The 26539-nt window shown below is 45.0% G+C and overlaps 1 protein-coding gene across 1 annotated transcript in view; it reads left to right on the top strand.

The window, feature by feature from the left end:
* The first annotated feature begins 10340 nt into the window (after positions 1-10340).
* LRRK1 (leucine rich repeat kinase 1) overlaps positions 10341-26539 on the top strand; it is an 84035-nt gene continuing 67836 nt past the window's right edge. The window contains exon 1 of the mRNA XM_063142184.1: positions 10341-10481. Coding sequence (XP_062998254.1) covers positions 10415-10481 — 67 coding nt within the window. The 5' untranslated portion in view covers positions 10341-10414. The remainder of the gene's footprint in view (positions 10482-26539) is intronic.

The following is a 26539-nucleotide window of genomic DNA, read 5'->3' as shown; positions in this document are numbered from 1 at the left end:
CGCCTCGCCAGGCTCCAGTCGCCGCCCCACACCTCCGGCCGCGTCGTCCATCGAGGAAGTCGCGGGGCTGCTCCCGGCTCTTCTCCACCCGCCGCCGCCGCCGCTCCCGGTGCAAACGGGCGCCGCGGTAGGCGAGCCCCGCCGGACGAGGGCGAGGAAAGAGAAGCGCAGGTACCGCGGCGTGGCTACGCTCCAAAGCCCTCTCCCCCCTTTACCTGTCGGAGGATGCGCCTCGCCTCCCTGCCTCCCTCCCTCGCCTCAAGCCCACCCACCCAACAGGCGAGCGAAGCGACTTGTGGCAACTTTTTAAAAAGCCATAAAACCAACAAACACCCCGGACCGAGGGTCCAGCGCGGTCTCGCGCGTGCCTGCTCCGGAGTCAGTCCGGCGGCGCCCACTCCCCGGTGGGTGCGTCCGACAGGACCGCGCTGCAGCTTGCTTGTGGTGTAGAACCTTTCTTTTGAGGGGTGGGTGGGGAGTTTGGTTTCGGTTTTTGCAGGGATTTCCCGGCCGGGGACGGGAGGAGGCTTCGCTCTGACCGTATTGGCTTGAAGGCGAGGCAAAAGGAGGGCAGGCGAAGGCAGGGCTTGAGCGCGCGCGTCGGGATGCGAGGAGGAGGCCGGGCGGCTGGCTGGCTGGCTTTCGTCCCTTCATCTGCTCCCCGGCGAGGGCCGCCTTGGCCGGGCTGCTCTGCATCACGGTCTTCCGACTTGCAGGGCGAGCCGCTAAGTGCCTGCTCAGAAGGAGGCCCTATTCAGTCCTGTGGGTCTTCCTCCCAGGAAAGTTCTTGCCTTGACTTTCTTCTTGCCCACGCCCCCACTCCACCCCCGTCATTCCTTCTTTCGCCTTTTAGGATGTGTTAACCATGCATATCCTGCTCTTAATTCAGTTTTATGTATTTTATATTCACTGTTGTTCCCTGCCTCCATCAAAATGGAGAGGCGGGTAAGAAATTATTTATTTATTTATTTATTTATTTATTACAGAAGCTTTCTGGGCGGTTTACAACAGTTTAAAATAGTAAACATTAAAAAGTATACAAGATTTTTTTAAAAAAACCCATCAGAGACGTGAAAACAGTATAAAAATCATCATCATCATCCATCTGAAGTAGCTAGCCTGGGGATACTGCAGGCTTTTAGGGTGGATTCCTGCATTGAGCATGGGGGGTGGACTCGATGGCCTTGTGGGTCCCTTCCAACTCTGCTATTCTATGATTCTATGATTTAGGGTGTGTCCCTCCCCCTTTTAGGTGGGTCTTTCTCCCCCTGCCCATCATGCACCCATCATTCACCCATCCTGCCGGTCCCTTGACACATACACAAATGAAGCAGTCAGAACCCTCCCCTGGCCATTTTTCTTCCTGCCAAGAAAATTTGTACTGGCTTAATTTACCTTGCATTTGCTCGTTTGCATTTAATTTGCCCAGCAAGCCACTGTTAAGGTAGGATTTTGGAGGATTTGGGGTGGGGCATGTTGCACACGGAACCTATGGGGGGGGGGAGATGTGCAGTTAAAGAAACACAGCCAGAAAAAAAAGCCCCTCCCCAAAAGCTGCAGCTTTCCAGAATAGTCTTGGAAGCTCTTAAGAAATGATCTTTCAGATGTTGTTGATTGCAACCATGGAGAAAAGTAGAGTGTATAAGAAACTTTGGCTTAGATGCAGACTTAGGATGCAATCCTATGCATGTTTAGACAGGAAAAAAAGTCCTACAACTCCCAGCATTCCCGTCTAAACATGCCCAGATTGCAGCTTTAGACTGCATTTGACCTGTTTGTGTCCAACAGCTAAGACCTAGGGTGACCACATGGAAAGGAGGACAGGGCTCCTGTATTGCATAGAAAAGGGTGTTTTGGCAGGTGTCATTTTTATGCATGCAGCACCAGGTGAAATTCCCTCTTCATCACAACAGTTAAAAGCAGCAGGAGCCCTACCCTCTTTTGTATCTGGTCAAGAGGGCAGGGCTCCTGCAGCTTCAAATGTTGGGATGAAGAGGGGAATTTCACGAGGTGCTGCACGCACACAAATGACACACGCTGAAATTCCCTTTTCTACACAACTGTTAAAGATACAGGAGCCCTGTCCTTCTCATATGGTCACCCTGATTAAAATAAACACAGGAAAGGAAAATTAGTATTACATTAAAATCTTTCTGATCAGTTACCACTTGTCCTGTACTTTCGGATATGCATCCAGTGAAGAATTTCCTGCTGACTTCAGACTGCTAAATATCTCATTGCAAGCTTCTACCTGACAGCTTAGTCTTCCTCGTGTGGAGAAATGTGTTTTTGTTTTTGAAGAGGTGGGTCTTTTCAAGTTCTCCAGCCCAGTCTAAAAGCAGTATAGTCCAGGAAGTGCTATTTTTGCATGTTTAAACCCATGTTGTGTCTCTGTAGTGTGTATGCTTAGCTTCCTCTGTTCTCTCAGTAGGCAGCCCTTAACTTCTTTAAAAAATAAATGTTAAGAAAAACATGTCTACCCCTTCCTTCTCCACTCCCACCCAATTCATAGTCTAGTCTCGGTCCATCCTCCTCATATTTGTCTGGTCGGGACCTTCTGAGCGTTGGCCCCCGAAACCCCTGTGTGTTGCAAAGTATTCTGGGACATTTGCTCAGTTTATGAGGGGTGTTGGCCATGTTTGTTCATTGGACCTTATTGTTGTCCTATGTGTGTGGTCTAAACATATCTAGCAATCCTTTACAGTAGTGGTTCCCAAACTTTTTCAGGTAACCACCTCCTTGGTACCAGAAACTCATGCCCAGTGCCCCCTACCCTACCCTATAAAAATCATTATTCAGAATAGCAGTTTTCAACGACCCTCTAAGGAAGATAATAACAATAAAATTCAAAACAGTAACAATTAATTGAATATTTATTCAAAATCCAATTACATTTTTTTAGTTTATTCAATTCAACATAATTGATGAACTTGATCCAGTGATATCATCTTTTCACAGTCTGATAGTCATTTAGCAAGAATATTAGATATCACATTTAGTAACTAGGGCAGAGTATCTCACTATTCTGTAAATTCTTAATGTAATGGATGGGCTTGATGAAGTGATAGCAGTTTCCCAATGTCTGGTTTAAAGTCACTTAACATGAGTCTTATATCACCACGTTTAGAAATCTGGAGTCCCATTTCTTTGCTTGGAGAGAAGTAGGCAGACCACACTAAAACCACATTCCACCAAATATGATGTTGGAAATGCAACCAGGAGCTTCTGAACTCCATAGTGCAGGATAGCGATCAGAAATGTCCTTCTGTAACCAAAACTCCTGGTACGGAAAATACCACCTCAAGCGCCCTCTGCCACCCCCTTCCCTCTTAATGCCCCCCTGTGCAATCCCACTGCCCCCAAGGGGGTGGTACCGCCCACTTTGGGAACCACTGCCTTACAGTTTTCCATTACAGGAGAATATTAGTAGTGATGGGCAAACTCTCTGAGGGACATAAGAGCAGAAGAAGAGCGGTGCTGGATAAGAGCAAGGATCCATCTAGTCCAGCACTCTGTTCACACAATGGCCAACCAGCTACCCACAAGCAGGACACGGGTGCAACAGCACCCTCCTGACCATGTTCCCCAGCAACTGGAGTACATAGGCTTATTCCCTCTGTTACTGGAGGTACCACATAGCCATCCGGACTAGTAGCCATCAATAGCCTTCTCCTCTAGGAAATCAAGGTGATCTTGTAAAGAAAACCCCGATAAGCTGCTAGAGAACTCCTGGCTGAATTTATTGGAGCACTGTTTGAAAAAACTCTGCTGTAGGCTATAAATTCCCACTTGTTACTATATGATTAGTAATATGATTATTACTATATGATTAGTCTTCTCATAATCTCTCCTGAGCTACTCCCTCTAAGAACAAACACAGGTGGTGAGTGCCGACAGAAATGGAGCCATTGAGAAACAAGAGGGAGATATCAGCCTGCTTGGGGGAATCTCAAGTTTTGCAGAAATACAACGAGCCTTTAGGAAGGGAGGGGGGGAAAAAACCCCACCCAAACAGCCCAATTAGGACTGAATTTCCTGACTTTTAGAGCATCATCACACGGGAAAATTGTGTTTGCTTTCCGTCACTTCTCCACCCGTGTGTTTGTCGCACTGAATGTGCACGTGACCCATTCAGCGGGCCGTTTTGATCCCGCTGTTTCTCCTGCACACAGCAGGAGGCAGCGGCAACTTCCGTCTTTAAAAATAAGTTGGGCTTACTGGGGTGGGGTTTGTTTTGTGGCACAAAGAAGGCTAGAAGGGGCGGGAGGCAGATGCCGCTGTGAGAGGGACCCGCGAAAATCCGTGAGTGCGCAGTAACGAGCGTGCAATAAAACACTCGTCTGATGGAGCTCTTAGTTGAAAAAGAAATACAGAATGGAATAGGAGGAGGGCATAGCTGGCTGGCAGGCACCCAGGACAGGTGCACTTCCATTAAAAGGTGAAGTTCATTTTTGGTCTGTTGACTGGAATGAAAAGGCTTTGAATTTGGCTGCCTAGAAGTCTGTTGGTACCAGATGATGTCCTGCAGCTATTAAAAAGAACAAGCGCTGTTACTCTCCAGGTCTTCGAAGCGGCGATATTACTCTTAATGCAGCCTAAAATGGATTTATTTATTCCCTCCCTTGCCCATGCATACACAACACAGATAACACCTCCCCCAATGACACTTCCTCTGCGCATGGGGGCCGGGGGGGGGGGGTGCAAGCCTGAGAGACCGAAAGGAAAGTTGAAAATTGCTCACTGCCTGTTTCTCCTACTGATTGCACCATCGCTGAGTCACAAAGTAACACCGGTGACTCCAAGGTTACAGAATCTGACTCATGCTTCATTATCTATATAGGTGGGTCTGTTGCCGGTTATTTCTACAGCTGCTATTTATTTGTTGCATTTATATACTGTCCCATAGCCGAAGCTCTCTGGGCGGTTTACAAAAGTTAAAAACAGTAAACATCAAAAACAAATATACAACATTTTATTTATTTATTTATTTATTGCATTTCTATACCGCCCAATAGCCGGAGCTCTCTGGGCGGTTCACAAAAATTAAAAACATTCAAAGTATAAAACCATAATATAAAATGCAATATAAAAGCGCAACCAGATAAAAACAGCAGCAATGCAAAATTACAAATTTAAAACACCAAGTTAAAATGTATTGATAGACTGTTAAAATGCTGGGAGAATAAAAAGGTCTTCACCTGGCGTCTAAAGGCATATAGTGTAGGTGCCAAGCGAACCTCCTTAGGGAGCTCATTCCACAGCCGGGGTGCCACAGCAGAGAAGGCCCTCCTCCTGGTAGCCACCTGCCTCACTTCCTTTGGCAGGGGCTCGTGGAGAAGGACCCCTGAGGATGACCTTAGGGTCCGGGCAGGTACATACAGAAGGAGGCGTTTTATGTTAAAAACATAAAAAGCATAAAAGCCACAGCATCCTTATAAAAACAGCTTGTATGGAAACTAGTTGCAAAGACGGTAAGGATGCAATCTTACCAATTGCCCCCTCACCACTTGGAAGTTTCCTGACCCTGTCAGGCTGAAGCCGGCAGGACGGGAGCAATGGCAGAGGTGATCTTCACCTCCCTGTTCTCCAAACTGCAGTGTTTTCACTAGAGAGACATTTTTGCATAACCAGCAAGAGCGCTTCACCAGTCTCCTCCACTCCATGCCTGCCGGAACGCCCCCTTTCCAGAGTTTTCCGATCTCTGAGAAAAAACATGATGGACTCGTTCCCTGCCCCACCCCACCCCGACCTGAGTAATGGAAACTTACTATTTTGCAGCTTGAGGCTGCCGTTTGGCCACCCAGACTGGATTCCTTCACTTCCCCTCTCTGCCATCTGTGTGTTGCTACTTCCTGCCACACTTTCAGCTGAGGTTGCGGTTGCGGCGGAAGAACTGGACAGACGGCTGCCGTTTGCTTTGGTGTCGCTTGGTTTCCATGCAGCCTCGGCTAGTCTTTCTTGCCTCCTCCCTCGCGTCTGTGGAGCATTGGACGCAGAATTTTTGGGTAGCGGTTTGCTCCTAAAGGTGAATGTGACAGCCTGTGCTATCTCCAGTATTCGAGGCAGTAAGCCTGGGTGCACCAGTGGCTGGGGAACATGGGTGGGAGGGTGGTGTTGCACCATGTCCTGCTTGTTCGTCCCTGGCCGATGGCTGGTTGGCCACTATGTTAACAGAGCGCTGGCCTAGATGGACCCTTGGTGTGATCCAGCATGGCTCTTCTTATGTTCTTTAACTCGACAGCCTGAACGTTGGTTGGGGTGACCTGTTCCTCCACCTGCCGCCACCTCCTCCTCGTCCTCCTCCTCCTTCTTCTTCTTTTTGCCTTTCCTCTAGGAACACTAGTTTTAGTCAAATAAAATAAGTGTTCCATGCGCAGCCCAGCTTAGGAGAAAAGCAAAGTCTTCTCTTATTTTGCAAGAGGAGGTAAGAAACAGCAGGAATCTCTCTCCACGGAAGTGAAGTCTGGTGTTCCTTTCCTGTTTGAAACAAAAAAATAATCAATAAACATGACAGCTATTAACTACAGATGATAAAATACAAGGTAAACGTTGGAAACTACGATATAAAAATAAAATAATGAAACGGAAGCTTGCGGCAAAATGATTTAAAATTCAGTAGCAGTTAAAAACAAACTGAAAACTTGAAATGCCTGGGAGAATAAAAAGGCCTTTACCTGGCACCGAAACGAGCGCAACGCAGGTGCCAGGGGACATAGGAAGCTGCCTTATACTGAGCCAGAGCCTTGATCCATCTCGCCCAGTATTGTCGGCACTGACTGGCAGCATCTTTTCAGGGTTTCAGGCACAATTCTTTCCTAGCCCTACCTGGAGAAGCCAGGGATTGAACCGGGGACCCTTTGCATGTGAAGGAGATACTCTGCCAGTGAGCTGTGGATGTTCTTTCCGTGCAGTGGGGATCCTTAATGATCTGCTTCAAATTCCCCCGGAGATCTCACAGTAGATCTTAAGCCACTCTCGCTGGCTGCAACCTCTGGAATCCCTCTTTGACTTGGGGCTCATATCTCCAGGCAGTTTTTCCCAATCTGGCGCCCACCGGATGTGTTGGGGTTGTAACTCACATCACCCCTGGGCTGACCATGCTAGTTGGGGCTGATGGGGGTTGTAGTCCAACTCATGCTAGGTTGGGGAAAGCAGATCTAGTGAGTTTGCCATGAGCTCTGTCACCCAACTAAAGGCATCTTTGGGCACAATGTTGTACATGTTCAGAAAGAAAGAAGAGTCCTGCAGCTCCCAGAATTCTTCCCCATTCTAAAAGGTTGAGATGATTCTCCTAAGACTTAACTTACAGGAAGTAAGAACTTTAAGCTTACCTATCTTAGCATTTTGACATATTTTGCCCCCGCCCCCTTTTGCTTTTTAAATGGGGTTTGGACATATTCCTGGAGGGAAAGACTATCAATGGCTACTAGACCTGATGGCTATGTGCTATACCTCCGGTATCAGAGGCAGTGTGTTTCTGTATAGCAGTTGATTTATTGATTTATTAAAGCATTTGTATCCCGCCCTATATCCCTGGGATCTCAGGGCGGCATACAGACAAAATCAAAACAATGTAAACGTTAATAAAATACGCAGCCAAAGAAGTATTAAATCCTTAACAAAACCTGTAGAAGTTTTTAAAGCAATAAAAGCAATTCAAAACAATTAAAACTATGTGTGACCATGAGAATTTAGCCCTCAAAGGCTTTGATAAAGAGCCATGTTTTAACTTGGCGCCGAAATGAAGCCAGTGTCGGCGCTAAGTGGGCCTCCAAGGGAAGGTTTTTCCACAACCGGAGGGCCACAACAGAGAAAGCCTTCTCCCTGGGGAACGTGGGCAGGAGGGTGCTGTTGCACTCAGGTACTGCTTGTGGGTTGGCCGCTGTGAACAGAACGTTGGATTAAAGGAAGTCTTGGCCTCATTCAGCGTGGCTCTTCTTACGTTTTTATGTTCTTCTGTTCTCCGAAATTGAATTCGGCTTTCAAGCCGAAAGAGATCCAACCACCCTGCCTTATGGGCATGTATGAAAAATAATGTTAAATGTTCCAGCCAATTAATTGGCGGCCGCTTTTTCATCCATGAAAATGTTTTTAACGGATCACAGTCCTAAGCGAAACAGATTTGTGTACTTTTAAACTTGGCACTTTAAGCCAAGGGTGGATTCCTGCATTGAGCAGGGGGTTGGACTCGATGGCCTTGTAGGCCCCTTCCAACTCTGCTATTCTATGATACTGTGATCTTGCGGCCCTGAAACTCAGATTGCCCATAGTGTGGCATGGCGCTGCCACAGAAACAGCCAAGCGCAGCGCATAATTTCGGCTGCTCAGGAGTTGCTGCCTTGGTGAACGAAGCGTGCGGACATTTGCATAGTGAAAATGGAAAGCAGGAAGTTCAGGAGTCTCGCTGTTTTGCTGCTTCAGTTGCAAAGGCAAATGTAGAAGCCACGTCGCTAAAATGGACCACTGACACTTTCTTAAAAGGAGAGAACATTTTAAATTGAAAGCAGAACTCTGCACAGGTGTGGGCTTTTAAAACACGCTACAGTGGGAAGACAGGATAGAAATGTCCTCCCTTGAAGGCAGGTGAACAGTCCAAAATCATGAGAGTTAATTTTACCAGTGGTCCACACGACATAGGCCTTGTCTATACAGCGCCTATTTAGGTACTCATTTCCTCCAAACCCTGAAGCATCACTGCTGTGAGGCAGCAGAAATAGGATTATATGGCAGGCGTGAACGTAGGCTATCCATGCAGGAGAAATCGCAACACATGTCAGTAATAGGCAGCAAATATCGGGGGACCAAAAACCATGAAAAGCTTTTGTTTGCTTGTTTTCTGACCAGGGTGCATTTGATTTAAATCAATTTGATTTAAATCGTGATTTAAATCATGATTTAAATCACTACTCAGAAAGACTCGATTTAATCATGTGACTCCCCCCCCCCACACACACAAAGCGCACTCTATTCATTGGATTTTTTGAAACTTAGCACTTAAGAGATAAGGGGTTGATTCTGTGAACATAGACTTCAAAGGAATAATGGGAATTTGAACTCTGCAGACATGAATTCACAGTTTTGAGAACTGTAAAACCAAGCAGCTGTGATAATATCTTCTAGATAGAAAAATTGCCCAATAATCTTACAGAAACCTCTGGAAGAGCATGACATTGTGAATGGATTAATGGAATTCATTTACCCCAAAATTTAAACATTGCATGAATATACAGCCTCATGCTACATAATTAAAAACTAATCCTTATTTCATGATGAATAGCCTTTGGACTATAATGTATCTTAAATAGAAAACTTTTAGATAGATTTTTCCTCAAAAAGCATTTTATTTATTTATTTATTTATTTATTACATTTCTATACCGCCCAATAGCCAGAGCTCTCTGGGCGGTTCACAAGTTTTTTAATTTTATTTAAAAAATCCGATTTAAATTTTAAAAATCCGATATTTTTTAAAAAATCATTGATTTTTATCCACCCTGTTGACTATTCTGCGCAACGTTGAAATCCTGTAGCACTGCATAACTTCACTTATAACTTCATCATAACTTCACTTACTTTCATTCCTCAGCCTTTAATAATGCCATGGCGGTCATGCATTCCCATACCTAACTTGCACTGGGATCTTTCCCTAACTATGCCCTACTGTTAATCTGAACCAAAGCCACCACTGACAGACAACAAAGAATCAGGGGGTGATATCAGAGCAATGTTAAAAGTCGCGGTAAAATGACACTTCAGAAAAGCGCAGTTTCGCTGCGAGTTGACAGCTGTGTCATATAAACAACGGGGCACAACTGCGCAGCCACAACAAGGGTACATAAAGCATGTAGACAAGCCCATAGTCTTCCATTTGTAACCCTGCTATGTTTTTCCACTGCTCTTTTTTTCTTAAGAAATCCATTAAGGAGTTAAAAGCCGGAATCGGCACAGTGCCTCTCAATTGTTAGTGCTAGGAACACCCAAACTCTCATTTACTGTAGACGAGAGCTTCTAGCTTCAAGTTACCCCAGAGGCTCCATGCAGTTACAATAAATTTCCACTTAACATAAATAAAAACTAAAATTAGGAAAGCAAGTTCAACCCCTTCCCCCAGAGAACCTGGTCATTGCAATTTCTTAATAGGTTCTGCATTAAAAAAAAGTTATTTATAACTGTTTTAAGTGATGCAAAAAACAAAGAATCCTCAGGGACGTAATGTTTTAGATAAAGCGTGCTGTTTGTAATTCCTGGTTTGCTGGTGGAAATAATTTAGATCTTTCTCTTTCTCTCTTCCAGGCAGTGATTAATAGCAAAGTTCTTCCAAACTGGATAACATCATATAGTCTTGACGATTTCGTTTTTGGATATTAAATGTACCGGAAAGTCAACTCTTTGAACGGTCCTGGCAAAAGCCCAGAATGTATTGGTGCGTGGGAACAGAGGACTCGGTTGATGACAGCAAGAACAATATGGCGGCACAAGAAGGTAAATATTTTGTCTGTTTCGTCTTATTTCTATATATTCGTCGGTTTATTAAGGGCGTAAGTCAGCGGGTTGGGCCTTGCCGATTCTTTAAACGGGAGCGTGAGGAAGGATCTAGGGGAAAGACCTAGATTGCAGCATGGGCAACTTCCAGGCATGGAGCCTCATGGAACCTACCTGAACACTACACTCAACATCTAGGGTCCTCCTCCGAGTGCCTACTCCGAGGAAAGCTCGGAGGATGGCAGCAAGGGAGAGGGCCTTTTCAGTGGTGGCCCCACAATTATGGAATGATCTCCCCGACGAGGCTCGCCTGGCGCCAACATTGTTATCTTTTTGGCGCCAGGTCAAGGCTTTTCTCTTCTCCCAGGCAGTTAACAACATGTGCTGAGCTTTTCACTGACCCCAGAATAGTTTGTTTTAAATGGATATTGTTGTTTTTATGCTTTTGATGGTTTTAAATTTTTATATTTGTTTTTAATGTTCACTGTTTTTAACTGTTGTAGACCGCCAAGAGAGCTTCAGTTATGGGGCGGTATATAAATGGTAATAAATAATTGGGGGAAATTGATCGATAGTGTTTCTATTCCAACTGTTGTTGCTGCTGCTGCTGTCATTGTTGCTGCTGCTGGTTTTATTTATTTATTTATTTATTTATTACATTTTTATACCGCCCAATAGCTGAAGCTCTCTGGGCGGTTCACAAAAATTAAAACTACAGGGTTTTATTGCTGGCTTCTATTGTTTTTATTTCTATTTTATTGTATTTACGTTTTTATTGCCTTTAGTATGTTAACTCCAGTATTCGAGGCAGTAAGCCTGTGTGCACCAGTTGCTGGGGAACATGGGCGGGAGGGTGATGTTGCACCATGTCCTGCTTTGTTAGTCCCTGGTCGACAGCTGGTTTGCCGCTGTGTGAACAGAATGCTGGACTAGATGGACCCTTGGTCTGATCCAGCGCGGCTCTTTTTAGGTTCTGAACTGTTTTTACGTATTGTTGTCAGCCGCCTTGCGAGGGCTTCTGCCCTGGAAGGTGGCTAAGAAATGTTTTAAATAAATAAATAAACCGTGGTAGCCTGCAAACATTTAAGAAAACCAAACACATAATCCAATAAAAACCACTGTAAACATAGGTGTGTGCATCACATTTCGTTAGAGTGTGCCCCCAGGGTTGTTTTTCTTTAAGGTGAACATTTATTGAGTACTCAATCATAAAGGACATTATTTTTATTCATTTTTGTATTAAACACAGTAGACACTGATGACTATTCCATGTTTGGCTTGCTTAACTGTGGGAGGGCCCAGCATTGTAGTGACGCTGGCTGGAGAGCGGCTTCCGAGGGGATTATTATTATTATTATTATTATTATTATTATTATTATTATTATTATTATTATTATTATCTATTGCATTTTTATACTGCCCAACAGCCGAAGCTCCCTGGGCGGTTCACAAAAACTAAAACCATTCAAAGTATAAAACAACAGTATAAAACCATAATATAAAATACACCTTCAAAACTGATTAAAAACATACCATACATGATTAAAACATCTTTAAAACATCCTGAAAACATTTTAAAATTTCACTGGATAGGCCTGCCGGAATAGATCAATCTTTATTGCTTTTTTAAATTCTAAAAGACTGTCAAGTTGACGAATCTCCTCCGGCAGGCCATTCCACAGCCTGGGAGCAGCAGAAGAGAAGGTCCTCTGGGTAATACTTGTCAGCTTAATTTTAGCAGACTGAAGTAGATTCTTCCCAGAGGACTTGAGCGTGTGGGGCGGATTGTACGGGAGAAGGCGATGACGCAGGTAGCTTGGACCCAAACCATGTAGGGCTTTAAAGGTAATAACCAACACTTTGTACTTTGCCCGGAAACGAATCGGCAGCCAGTGAAGAGATTTTAAAACTGGTGTAATGTGGTCACCCCTAGGTGTACCGGGGACCAGCCTGGCTGCCATATTTTGGACTAATTGGATTTTCCGGACAAGGCACAGAGGTAGCCCCATGTAGAGCATATTGCAGAAGTCGAGCCTTGAAGTTACCAGTGCGTGCACGACCGTCTTTAGGTCTTCTAACTCTAGGAAGGGGTGCAGCTGACTTATTAGCTTTTGGGGTCCCTCCTCCTGGCCTCCTTGAAGTGCGGCTCCTGGCAGAGCGGCTCTGGCAGAGCAATTCCTTTTTGCTCCTGCTGCCAGGAGCAACTGGGGGCTGTCGGGGGGGGGGGCTTCAGCTTAGCAGCCGGAGGACTGTTCTCACTTCATCTCAATCCCCCTCTGTATCCCTACTCAACGCCCCCCTCAATTTGGTGCTTCTTGCTTGAGACTTTAGGGTGTGCCTGGGCACACCCCTTGTGCACGCCTATGGTAGTAAACATTAAAAATAGCCTTAAAATCAGTAACGACCATTAAAAAAAGTTGAAGTCAAAAGATGTGTCTTGACCCACTTGCTAATCGCAGTGTGAGCGGGGCCCGGCATTCTGGAATTTAAGAACAACGCAGGAGAAAGCTCTTTCCCATGTGCCCGACCAGCGAGCCTCTGCAAGTGAGCTCGACCGTGTTCACACGCAGTGGTGACATTGGGTGGCAAATTGTGGGTTTACTAATAGGGTAACTTTGAGTTGCTCCTCACCCTCTGCTGTTGCTACCACTTGCTTGCTTGACAGGCAGAGAGGCCCAGTGAGGAAGTAGGCCATGGCGTCTCCTGCGCCTCCTTCTCACTACCACCATTGTCTGGGCCAGAGCAAGAAGCAGGTGAACAAGGAGGTTGCAATGGAGAAGAGGAGGAGCCAAGTCCAGGGGGCTTTTGTCAGTGGGCCCCTGCGTGGTTGTGGGCCTTCAACCCCACCCCCATCATACTGACCCTCAACACCAGCCCGAACTCAATATTAGCAGAATTAGGCAGTAGCCAGGGCTTTGACCCATTTAGGGGCCCACTGATGGAGCGTTAGTGACTCCATCTTGCCTCCCAGTGGCTAGGTTGGTGATCTGAATAGGCTCTGTGCATAATCTCCCAGAGTCCTTTTTCATGACGGGGCAGGTTCATGCATTTTACGTGCCCGGTTCTCTTCTGTACTCCAGAGGTTGTGCGTGCTCCTCGCCAAAAGGTATCATGCCCTCTTAGGCCAAGTGGCCTGAGGGCCTCCCAAAAACTAAAGCTAGCCCTAATTTAAACCCCAACAACAAAAGGGATGAAAAATAAAAACCAAACAGCCTTAAAAGCCAAAATCGGAGGGGAAAAAGACAGCAGTGCAGTGTTTATAATACCCGGAGGCATTTTGAGAATCTCTGGCTACTTTCACCGTGCCTGCGTTTGAAGCAAGGAGCTCTGAGCATTATTGCTGCTGTTTTTATACTGTTGTTTTTATGTCTCTGATGGATTTTAAATTTTGTATACTTTTTTTAATGTTGACTGTTTTTAGCTTTTGTGAACCGCCCAGAGAGCTTCGGCTGTAGGGCGGTGTATAAATGTAATAAATAAATATATAAATATATTGGGAAGTTGTGAATGCAATCAGAATTGCTCTTGATTAAAGAGATGTTCTCGAAATATGCCTACACATCTGAAATTGCTTCCGCCCCGCTCTTCTTCTCCCACTCCAACACACACACACACACACACACACACAGAGCCGAGCACGCTTAAATCAGGCCTTGACCTGACAGGTTATCTGTCTCTCCCTCCACACCCCACGTAAAAGCCAGGAGACATCAGCAGCTCCGAGAGCATTGGTGCGCAGCGAGGGTGTCGCGTTATGGAATGGGTGGCGCAAATAGATTCTTCTCAGCTGCAGCTAGGAGCGTCCTACAAGAGAGCCAGGTGGAAATGCTCTCTGCTGTCGGCTTCTTTATGGCTTCGTCTTGCTTCTCTCTCTCTCCCCCCATCCCTGCGTCTTTGCAACCAGCAATTTGCTCAGAAGCGACGGAGGGACGCCCGTGCTGTTGGTGAGCCTGGCTGACAGCAAAGTTAGCGACTTGATTGTGGATTCTTCCCGGCAATCCCAAAGAAATCCCTGTTGTGTTTGTTTTTTTCCTGATTATTTTGAAACCTTTATTAGGGATCTTTTGCATGGGGGCTCGCACAAATTCCTACACCCCTAATGTGCGTGGATGCTGTTTAACTCACTTCCTAGGTTTCTATTTCAACGTTACTGTGAGTCTGTCTGTTTTGTTTCTGTGTCTGCACGCGGGTCGAACCATTCATATAAATAATTGCATGTCATAACTGCATACGTTGGCACCATAATGCCGAATGATTTTTTTGGCGGGGGAAGACCTTACCACTACTCATCTTAAGTTGCTATGAGGAGCACAATCCAGTCGCAGGTGTTTTCCTTCGTAGGGATGTGATTGCAGTTGGTTCCCCTTTAAATATTGCCTTGTTAAAGGATTGTAGAATTAAGAACAATCGAGGCTGCCCTCTTGTGCACATTTACCTGAGAAGAAATGCAGTTGAATTCGTTGGGTTTTGTTCCAAATAAGCATGCATGGCATTGGACTGCACAATTGATATTTCTCTCTGTGCGTACAATAAAACAGTGCAAGCCCTGCAAATAAGCCACGATTTGTATTCTTGTTCTTGGGAACGGCAGAAAAGAACAGAGTGCTGCATTTCTTTGTTGGAGTTCCTGTTCTAGCAGCCCACTTCGTTTCTATGTCAGTTGCAGAGTAAGGAAATAGTGCTCCATCACCTGTCCACTTCCAACCTGCGTACTCGTCCGCATGTAATCTCTGGTCACCTGTGGCTACCAAGCTAGTAATGAAATAAAAGGCTGAGCTGTGGCAGATGATAATGCCATGCATTTGGGGGGCAGGGCTTTATGCTACTGGGGTGTTTTGTTGCCAGGGACCTTGATTGCTCCTTGACTGGGGGCCTTGCTAGACAAGGCCTTAGAGCGCCTTGAGAGCTGGTTTCCCTGCTGTGCGTCCACAAGACGCACAGGGGAATCCGGCCCCAGGCTGCACTGAAGCCTCCTCTAACGCGCCATAAGCGAAGTCGCTTATGGCGCGCCTTTTCCGCAGCTCCGGCCTGAGGCCAGGGCTGCAAAACATCTAGAGACTTCCGTGGCTTTTTGCAGCTACTCGCTTACTCGCGAGTAGCCACAAAAAGCCACAGACTTGGCACAGCGCTCATACGAGCGCTGTGCCCATCGGCCCGGGGGGGGGGGGAAGAGAGGGGCAGGGGGAAGGCTGGACCCAGCAGGAGGGGGGGAGAGCAGGCAAGGGGGGAGGGCGGGGGAGAGAGAGAGCGCCTGGTGCCGCCACCCGAGCGAGCAGGTAAGCGGCACTGCCAGGGCAAGGCCTGGCATGGGGGGGGCAGCATCGCCCGGACAAGCGCCTGGCGCCACCGCCCGAGCGAGCAGGCAAGCGGCGCTGCCAGGGCAAGGCCGGGGACAGGGAGGGGGGCTTCATTTTTTTTAAAAAATGGACTTACCTGGTCCGGAGTCTTCGGGCCGCATGTGGCCCCTTTAAACTTTTTTTAAAAATGGCGGACGCTGCAGGGATCCTGACGTCCCTGCGCGTCCCGCGTGTGGAAGCTGGGGCGGCGCGTGCTAACGTGAGCGCGCCATCACCCCGCCTCCAGGCCGGCTTATCCAGCCGGGTCTACCAAGGCCCTATAGATGCGGCACCTTTCATTCAGTTCCGCCCTGGATTTGCTTGACCCATCTCTCCTCTCTCACTACTTGGGCAAGGAGATTGGAGGGGTGACTACAGGAGAGGTAGAAAGGTGGGCAATGAGTCTGGGTGAAGACCTGCCCATCCTACTGGGGTGCAATGGATTACGGGGATTTCAAATAAAGCTTAGGAAGAATGTCCTGATGGTATGAGCGCTTTGACGGAAGAACAGAGCTGCTTCAGAAAGTGGTGGATTCCCCATCAATCAAGGTAGTGCCCTATAAATATTAAAATTAAATGATTAACACCGCTCAGTAGCAAAGGGATTGATCCAGACTTGAGACAGGCTGGTGAAAGCCCTACATGGTTTGGTTCCAGGTTACCTGCGGGATCGCCTTCTCCCGTACAACCCGCCCCACACACTCAGGTCCTCTGGGGAGAACTTACTCCAGTCAGCCAAAACTAGGCTGACAACCGTTACCCAGAGGACCTTCTCTTCTGCTGCTCCCAGATTGTGGAACGGCCTGCCGGGAGAGATTCATCAACTTAATAGTCTTTCTGAGTTTAAGAAAGCCATAAAGACTGATCTCTTCCAGTAGGCCTACCCAGATGAATTTTAAATGTCCAATTGTTGTTTTAATATTGTATCAGTTTTATATGTTTTTAATCAGTGTTATGCATTTTATGGTATTTTTGAATTTAATGTTGTTCCCCGCCTTGATCCAGAGGAAGAGGCGGGTAAGAAATAAATTTATTCTTATTATTATTCTGAAAAAAAGTGTAGCTCAAATATATTCCTGGTATGCATCGTGGTTTTCCATGGAAATGGCAGCCTTTTATGTTTATATAATCAGAGTATTGCACCCAAACATTGACAGAACTAAAAGGACAGGGACTTGAAAGTTAACACTTTTTAATATAATGCCAGGGACATTGCTGGAATCATATTAGGGTTATTTTTAGCTTTGGGTTGTTCCTTCCCTTCCCTCTCTCTGCCCCCAATTCTCCGTGGATTGTCAGACAATAGGCAGGGCTGTCTGCATTTTCACATTTTCCCTATATAAGCTGTGAAACTGCACTGGATTCACGACTCCATTTCTTGAGGCTCTCAGCTTTGGTTGTTGTTTATTTCAAAACCAAGTCACTAGTCCATAAGGCTGAAAAGATAGGCTTGAAAGTTTATGGGAGGCAACAGGCGGAATCACGTAAGACCGAAGGCAAGCAGGCTTTCCAGGGCATGGAGCTGAAAATCTTAACATTGCCTTGCAAAAGTAAAGAACTTCCAAATTGTGCAAACTAGGCAATAATATGCAGATACGTTCAATTTATGATTATTGATAGTCCCTGTAGCGCTTTAGAGTCTTCAATGCGCTTCAGATCCTTTCTCAGTAATCTTTACAACTGCCCTGTAAGGTAGGTCAGTATTATCATCTGAATATTGCAGGATGGAGGGTGGGCGTGGGGTTGAAGCTGAAAGGTAAGATGACTTAATACTGTGGTGGGAACGAGATGGCACCCTTTCCTAATCCATGTACAAAAGCCGACTCAACTGTTCCTTCAATGCTGACAACTGAACAGCATCCTCCACTCTACCCAAAGGCAGCAGGCTAGCTTAGGGGGCTCAGGGCAAGCCGCTTGGGACTCAGTTCTCTCATTCAACATCTCACTGCCACCTCCCAGTATCTGCCGCCTGAGGTGACTGCCTCACTCTGCCAAATGGTAGGGCCGGCTCTGCCCCCTGGTGTAGTGAGTACAAAGCCTATGTGAGCTTTGAACTGGGAACTTCTGATTGCAGGAATCCAATTTCCTTGTTGAAGACTTTGGATTGCCTCGGCGTGGAACATTTCGGTGTCGTTCGCACAGCCTCTAGCTACTGGTTTATTATCCCTTAATTGAGAAGCAGCAAAGCCTGCCTTATTTCAGCCTTCAAGTGTTGTGTACACTTCACTGTGCGATTGGCAGCTTCACGTTACATAAATAATCCATTTGAATTACAAATTCAGCCTTTGGGAAATGCAGATTCAAAGGGGACGGTGGTAATCGCTTCAAACGAGAATTCCCCGAGAATCCCTGTTTGTCTCACATCAAAGCAGTTTGAAAAACCTCTGTAGAGCCTTTTTTTACTTCTTGCATCTAATATAGCCCTCCCTGCATCCACACCTCCTACACATAAGGGTACCCTACGCTGCCTGGGGCATTCTGTATATAGGCGAGATATAAATTGAAATAATAATAATAATTAACAGCAACAACAACAGAGGCCGTAGCTAGACCTAAAGTTTATCCTAGGATTGTCCTGGCGTCAAACCTATTCATCTAAGTGCCACACAGGGCATCCAGCGCTCAGGCAGGGACGAACCCGGGATGATCCTGGGATAAACCTTAGGTCTAGCTACAGCCAGACTGTGGAAATCTTTGTGCAGTGTGCTATCTTTATCTGCGTGCATAAAGTTCCAATAACATGCACACGGAAATCTACTTGTAGAGAGGAGGTGTAGCACAGTGGTTAATAGGTCACGCCCTTTCATGTTTGCATACAAAGTCTTAGCCTCACAAACAACCCTGTGAAGTAGGCAGAGGCCATAGCTAGACCTAAGGTTTATCCCGGGATCATCCAGGGGTCAAACCTGTTCATCTAGGTGACACACAGGGGATCCAGTGCTCAGGCAGAGGCGAACCCTGGATGATCCCAGGATAAACCTTAGGTCTAGCTGTGGCCTGGGTTAGAGAAGGAGAGATTGCCCAAGATCACCCAGGGAGCTTTATGGCTGAATGGAAATTTGAACCTGGATCTCTGATTTTAGTCTGCCACTCTAACCTATTATTATTATTTATTTATTTATTTATTATTGTGAATATCAACAAACAAAACAGAAATACATCGTGAAAACAGGGGTGGGGGGGAAACCACCATAGATTGCGTATGTAGAATTACCAAAAGGGAGAGATTTATACAAAGGTTTCAAGAAAAGCAGACCAAATATCCGTATATTTATCCTCTTGCAAACTGCGTCTATATTACACTCATTCAAAAGTTGATAAAGTCCTCAATCCGTTGCATTGTAGGAGGTGTAAATTTGTCCTTCCAGTGTGATAATATAAGTCTTTTGGCTGTAGGGCTCTGAAGATATTATTATTATTATTATTATTATTATTATTATTATTATTATTTCTTCTTCCTCTTTCTCACTCGTGGTGGTTTTTCTAGATGGACATGACGGGCTTTGCCAAGTCATGCTGTCTTTTACTGATTCAGAAATTTCCTGACTATTGTACATGTTTTAAGTATGACAGCTTCCTGGATGTTGGTGTGGATGTATTTTGGTAGGCTCAGTTTCTGAAGGTTTTCTGTATAGTTTTTTGATGTGATGCCGTGATCAGTAATAACTGATTATCGTCATCATCATCATCTTTTTTCTTGCTCGTGGTGGTTTATCCAGATGGATATGACGAGCTTTGCTAAGTCATGCTGTCTTTTACTGATCCAGAAATTTCCTTAACAGTTGAGCATGTTTTAAGTATCATAGAATCATAGAATAGCAGAGTTGGAAGGGGCCTACAAGGCCATCGAGTCCAACCCCCTGCTCAATGCAGGAATCCACCCTAAAGCATCCCTGGCAGATGGTTGTCCAGCTGCCTCTTGAAGGCCTCTAGTGTGGGAGAGGCCACAACCTCACCAGGCAACTGATTCCATTGTCGTACTGCTCTAACAGTCAGGAAGTTTTTCCTGATGTCCAGCTGGAATCTGGCTTCCTTTAACTTGAGCCCATGATTCCGTGTCCTGCACTCTGGAAGGAATCATAGAATAGCAGAGTTGGAAGGGGCCTACAAGGCCATCGAGTCCAACCCCCTGCTCAATGCAGGAATCCACTTTCTGGATCTTGGTGTGGATGTATTTTGGTAGGCTCAGTTTCTGAAAGTTTTCTGTATAGTTGTTGTGGTTGTTGTGGTTTTACTGTAAATTTCAAGAAAACCCAAACAGATTTAAAAAAAAGGAAAAAGAAATTACAAATATAAGATAAACAAACACACACATATAAATGTATGTATATATAGTATAACTCCATATGTTAATAGTATCAATTTCAATTCTAGCTGTCCTCAACCTGGTATCCTCCAGATGCGTTGGACTACAGCTCCCATTCAAAATGGTTATGCTGGCTGGGAATGATGGGCGTTGTAATCCAACACAGCTGAAAGGCATCAGTTTGGGGAAGACGGCTCTACTCTGCACCAAAAGTAAGTTACATTAACACAATCTGTCTCTTCTTGATGGTGCTGTAATGTGTATTTCCTGAGTTCAAAAATAACCCCAGGCAGGTGATATAAATGTAGGCTTATGACCTGTCCTGCTGTGGGATCTATCATGGCCATGCCAGCTGGGGAGCGATGGGTGTTGCAGTCCAAGGCATCTGGAGGTAGGAGGAAGGCTGCTCTAACCACTATGCCACACTGGCTTTGCAATCAGAAAGGCAATGTCCAGTCCTATGTCTGCCCTCATTGGAGCTGCTGCCAGTCAGAGCACACTGCAGTGAACTAAATGCCCCTCTGGGGTGTAAGCCTGCTTTACTGGTGCCACAAATTATTGAAAAGCATCTGATTTTGTTCGAGTGGGAATCCCTCGGCCAGATTTAGATCCCTTTATTTGCATCTGCCACAAGCCTTTGCATTTTAAATATAATGTACAGGGAATTACAACTGACTGGAGTTACTCAGGTGAGATTCTAGAAATTTAATCAAAGACAAACATTAATACACATTCCTTGATACTTGAAAGCATTGAACAGATAAACATGTTGCATCTCCTCCTTATAAACAAACTAAGAACAGTCATCTGTAAAAGCTCCCTGAAATAAAACCATCTTTCCCCACCGGTCCAGATCCTAGGTGCCACAGGTGAAAAGGCCCTGTGGAAAATACTCATTGTATTTCTGACACAGCAGGGGGACCCGAGGCATATCCTCGGATGTTGAGATGCAGGCTCCTATCGAGGAAGACGATTCTTGCAATATTGTGGTCCCAGGCAGTCGAGCGGTTTAAAGGTGAAAACCAGCACCTTGAATTGGGATCCCAAATAATTTGGCATCCAGAAAAGGGGCTCCAAGTTTGGCACAATATGATCTGACCTACCGGCTCCTGTCATAACTCCAGTGATTTGAGGAGGGGTGTCACATGGTTAGTGCGAAATCATGAATTTGGCTGCAGATTTCGGGATGTGGGACATAAGGCTGCGTTCCAGCTACAACTATTGATTATTCATGCTGTTTAATTAGACAACCAGACTTTGCGTTCTTTATGTCCATGACTTTTTCAATCTTGGTTTTTTGGGCGGGCTCCACTTTCAGGGGCTTTGATCCCCTATTCCCTTTGTTCAGGCCGTCTGCCTTGGAAATGCAACTTGAAAGGAAACGTTGATGAGTTGTTTACCTTTATGCATGTTTCATGAACGCACCTCCGTTTAGGAGACGGAAGACAACTGAAGACGCTGACAGTGGAACAGGCTTTGCTTACGTGTATAGGCTTTGCAGGTGCCGCATCTGGATCGAGTCCAAGAAATAAAATATAGAACTTTCATCCCAAAGCTGAGTCACTTCTGTTTTCAGCACCTCCTGCCTTGACTCTTTTTTTTATTCTTAGCGGGGAGGTAAGCTGAGACGTGGGCGGCACAACTCAGTTAAGGGCCGGTGGGATCAGGAACGTTCTCAGAAAACCGATCCGGTGGGATTTGGAGTTCAGGGAAGGGCAGACAGAGCAAATCAAGGGTCGAGGAAGCACAGCTCGGGTCCAAACACAACTGCGGAATCTGCTGTAGCAGGGGGTGGGGGTCGCCTTTTTCCTGTTGAGGGCCTGATGGGTAATCTGTCAGGAGATGTTCAGCAGTGGGCAAGACCAGAGCCCAAGGAGGATGGGTCAGGTCACCCCTTTTTTGTTTCTGCCACCACCCCTTTTCTTTCTCATTTATTTATTTATTTATTTATTTTATTTTATTACATTTCTATACCGCCCCACAGCCGAAGCTCTCTGGGCGGTTTACAACAGTTAAACCCTCATTCTGTCACCCTGTTATCTTTCACTCCTTCTTCTTGCATCAGGCTGCCAGGAACATTGACAGCACCATGTACATTGATGGTGCTATATAAATAAATAAATAAATAAATAAATAAATAAATAAATAAAAATAAGGAAAGGGACCACTATCTTTCATCAGAGGTCTGAACTGATTGATACAGAGAGCTTTTGAAATTAGGCTGAGGGCCAAATAAAATCAAGCCTAGGCTGCAGGTAGCCTACCCCTGGGTTCTAGTCTCTCCAAGGCTCTTTTTATATAGCTTGCTGAGATGCCGGAGCCCAACAACACAGGAGGATGCAAGTGGCTTTGGGTGAGCTGGAATTCGAAGGGTCAAACAAGAGGAGAAAATGGGAGGCCCGTCATCGCATCTCCCATGGCGTTTAAAGTTTTGTTAAAAAGCAACCACAATTAAAAGACAACAGCTACTACATTGTGGCATGGTTATGTGTTGGATATACCTGGGGATTTGTTGCATTATTATTTTATTTAAGACATTTCTTGGCCACCTTTTGGGACAGGAGCCCTTGCAAGGCGGATTACAACAATAAAATACATAAAGCAGTTAACAACCCTGTGAGGTAGGTTTTCGCTGAGAGTTTGAGACTTGCTCAAAGTCACTCAGCGAGCTTCCATGACCGAGTGGGGACTAGAACCCGGATCTCCTGACTCCCAATCCAACACTCTAGCCATTACACCCCACTGGCTTTCCTTTGTGGTGCCATGGGGATCAAAACCTCCATCAAATCTCTTTCAAGTCTCTTAAAAATGATCATTTCCCCTTAAGCTGAATTACATGTAGTTTCCTGTTTTCTCTGAATGCTGGTTAATTTTAACTATGATTAGTGGAAACACTCAAGCTTCAAACCATTATTTCTGAAGCTGGCTTATTTCTACTAATGATGATGAAGATTAACCACAATCTAGGGTTCAGACCACTCACTAAACTGTGGTTAATTAGGATGACCATATGAAAAGGAGGACAGGGCTCGTGTACCTTTAACAGTTGTTTAGAAAGGGTAATTTCAGCAGGTGTTATTTGTATGCATGCAGCACCTGGTGAAATTTCCTCTTCCTCACAACAGTTAAAGCTGCAGGAGCCCTGCCCTCTTTGGTATCTGGTCACTCTAGTATAGTTAGAGAAGCATTAACTGTTTTTAGCTTTTGTGAACCACCCAGAGAGCTTCAGCTGTGGGGTGGTATATAAATGTAATTAAATAAATAAAATAAAATAAATAAATAAACTGTTGTGATGAAGAGGGAATTTCTCCAGGTGCTGCATGCATACAAATGACCCCTGCTGAAATTCCCTTTTCTACACAACTGTTAAAGATCCAAGAGCCTTTTCATATGGTCACCCTAGGTTAATCTAATAGGGAAGTAATTCCTTTTCATCTCCTTACATGGGGACAAGGTTTGTTGAGGCTTATTCTTATAATGGAAAACCATGATTTAATATTCTCTCTGAACGTAACCACTGTATTCCAATACTATCCACATTTTCTTGGAAATTCGACTTTGTCCAATAAGTTTAATTATCCGGTAAGTGTGCATGAGATTGCCAACTACCAGCACATTTCCTGTGCATATTGACTTGGAAGTAAGTCCCACAAGGCGTGTGCGATTTAGTAGACATGTTTAGAATTTCAATCTAAATCTAATTTGATTCAATTAGGTCTGTTTTGATGTGCTCCATTTGGCATATTTTTTGAACTCCGCAGATACGCGATGCCTGCTTTTTTGGTTTATTCAGTGTCAGCTCATTAATCTTTTTTTTTTCTTTTCGTTTGGGGTTCTTGATGGGTCGGATAAATTGCATCTACAGCCAGCTGGTTTCATACTGAAATTTGATGTCTGAGGTCACCCTGAAAGGTCTTTATTTTCCTCCCACCTTCAATCTCATTATTTAGCTGAGAGAACCCAAAGCTTGGATTTGACTCCGAGGAGACATAGCAATGAGAGTTACCACCGAAGCAAAAGCACTCTAGTTCAGACAGAGGTCTCCTTTTCAACCACAGAGGGCTAATACAGCTCAGAAGTGGCATGGGAGAAATTGTGGGACGTGTCCTTTCGGCTTTTGATGGGTTAACAGCCTTGAGAGTTTCAAAGCTCATATGAACGACGGCAGATTGCACTGGCTCAAAACTGACTTGAAATGCAGATTACTGGAGGGTTTGGAAGATGCTTTTCCAAGTAATGACAGCACGGTGAGTCCTAAGGCGCGAGGCGGCAGTTTTAGAGGTATTATTGTGTAAACAGCCCCCCTCCCTTCCAAATTAGGATGTTAGCCTTTCCTGAAGCAGCCCTTGTTTGCACATTGCAGTAAATTTGGTGCATCCTCTTACTCTGGAGTAAAGCCATCAGATCCACCTGTAAGTCCCCCAACGTTGAGTATTTCAGATCTCTGTGGAATTTGTAAACTTGCTTGCATTAGAGTAAAGCACCTTTCACAGCTATCGGTTTGTTTGATCTTCCCCTGAAATAATGCTGCTGCTGTTGTTTCTCTGTTCATGCCGCAAAGAATATGTAATATACCGTTCGTTGCGATTCTCCGTTTATTGTGCCTTTAATGCACTCGCATTAGCGCAGTTCAACCTTTCCCAACCTGTTGTTGTATGTTGGACTACAACACATCTGGAGAGCACAAGACTGGGGGAAGGTTGACATGAAACCAACGAACATATGGGGTCTCCCCCGTACACGTTTATTTTGTCAAAGCCATATTTTCAAGGTATGCTTTCCTTTTCCCAGCAATTAATCTCTGCAAGACCAATTCGGCTTCTGTCTGTGTTTGCATTGTATTTTTTATCTGCACTTTATGTCTGTCTTGTTGGTTTTTATAGATTTGTACAGTTGAGTTGTTTTGTGCTGCAAGGAAAAAAAAACTAGGCTAAAAGCAGAGCGAGGGTGTGATGAATTTAATAACAACTTAGAGATTAGAACAGGAATGGGCAATTTTGGGCAGTCCAGGTGCCTAGTTTCAGCTCCTGGACTCCCTGGTGGCCATACTCCTGCTGCAGAAGGGAAAAAATTGGCAGTTTGCTGCCAGAATTCACTGCTGTTGTTGTTTCTGCTGCCAGATTGCTCACAAAGGAAGTGAGACTGGTGGCTACCAGGAGGAGGGCCTTCTCTGTTGTGGCACCCTGGCTGTGGAATGAGCTCCTACCTAGAGAGCTTCATTATACTCTTTTCGATGCTAGGTGTAGACCTGTTTATTTCCCCAGTATTTTAAAAGTTTACTGTCTTCGTCTTTTAACGTTGCTGTTTTAAAACTGTATAAATCTCTGCGTTGCTGCTCAGTTTTATCCTGGTTGCGTTTTTATATTGTACTTTTACATTGTGATTTTATATTGTGGTTTGTTTGGTGCCTTGAATTGTAATTGATGGTTTTAATTTTTGTGAACCGCCCAGAGAGCTTCGGCTATTGGGTGGTATAGAAATGCAGTAAATAAATAAAATTTCAGCAGTGTGGGCTTGGCAGCAGGGATGGCATGGGCCATTCTCAAGGCCGGAGGGTGGGGGTTGTATATGAATAGGAGATTCACCAAAATCTGAGCCTTAGCAACTTCTGGGACAAGCTTAACAGTGTAATCTTATGCATAAATATGAAGAATCATTGAGTTTCTCAGCGCTTATTCCCAGGTAGGGGTGTGTAGGACTGCAGCCTAAAATATTGTTTCTTGCTCTAGCTTTCAGTGTGTAGGGGAGGAACCGGGAGAGGGATGTGATTTTTATCTGCTTTGACTGAAGGGAGGAATGCTTCACGTTAACTAGCAATTACTTTTATATCTCCCCTCATTTTGATTAATTTATTTTTGCTTTTGCTACTCATGGACAGTCAAGGATTTATTCTGAATGCTGAAGCTGTTTGCAGATTAAGAGTTCTACATGAGTTATATTATTAGCAGTATTATTGATAGTAATATAAAGCCCCAAACCCAAATAGAAGTATATAGGCAATCACTGCAGACAGTAGGCATGAGGAACATGATTTTAGAAATACAGAAAGTTGGAGATTCTTAAGTTTCTTGTATTTCTTTCTAGTGTCACTGTAGAGGCCAAAAATCCAAATAACCCTGAAAATTGTTAGATCTGTATTTGATCAGTTTCAACATTTAAATCCTAATGAGTTGCTTGCTGTGCCGTGGCCTGAAATCAGACCTCAAAAGCCAGGTTAAAGATCTAAATCTTCCTGAAACATCCAAGATGTAGACAAATTTGACAACCTTAGGGTCTGAGATTAGGACTCAGTAAGCCAGGTGTGGGCCCAAGGTAGATCTTCTGATGGTTTGCACTTCAACTCCCAGAAGCCTCTGTCAGTATTGCCAATGGTCAGGAATGCTGGGAGTTGAAGTCCGAAAGATATGGAGCTCTTC

Source organism: Elgaria multicarinata, chromosome 16 (genome assembly GCF_023053635.1).
Source record: "Elgaria multicarinata webbii isolate HBS135686 ecotype San Diego chromosome 16, rElgMul1.1.pri, whole genome shotgun sequence".
NCBI lineage: Eukaryota > Metazoa > Chordata > Lepidosauria > Squamata > Anguidae > Elgaria > Elgaria multicarinata.
Note: the sequence above shows the minus strand (reverse complement) of the source record. Positions and strands in the feature narration are given on the sequence as shown.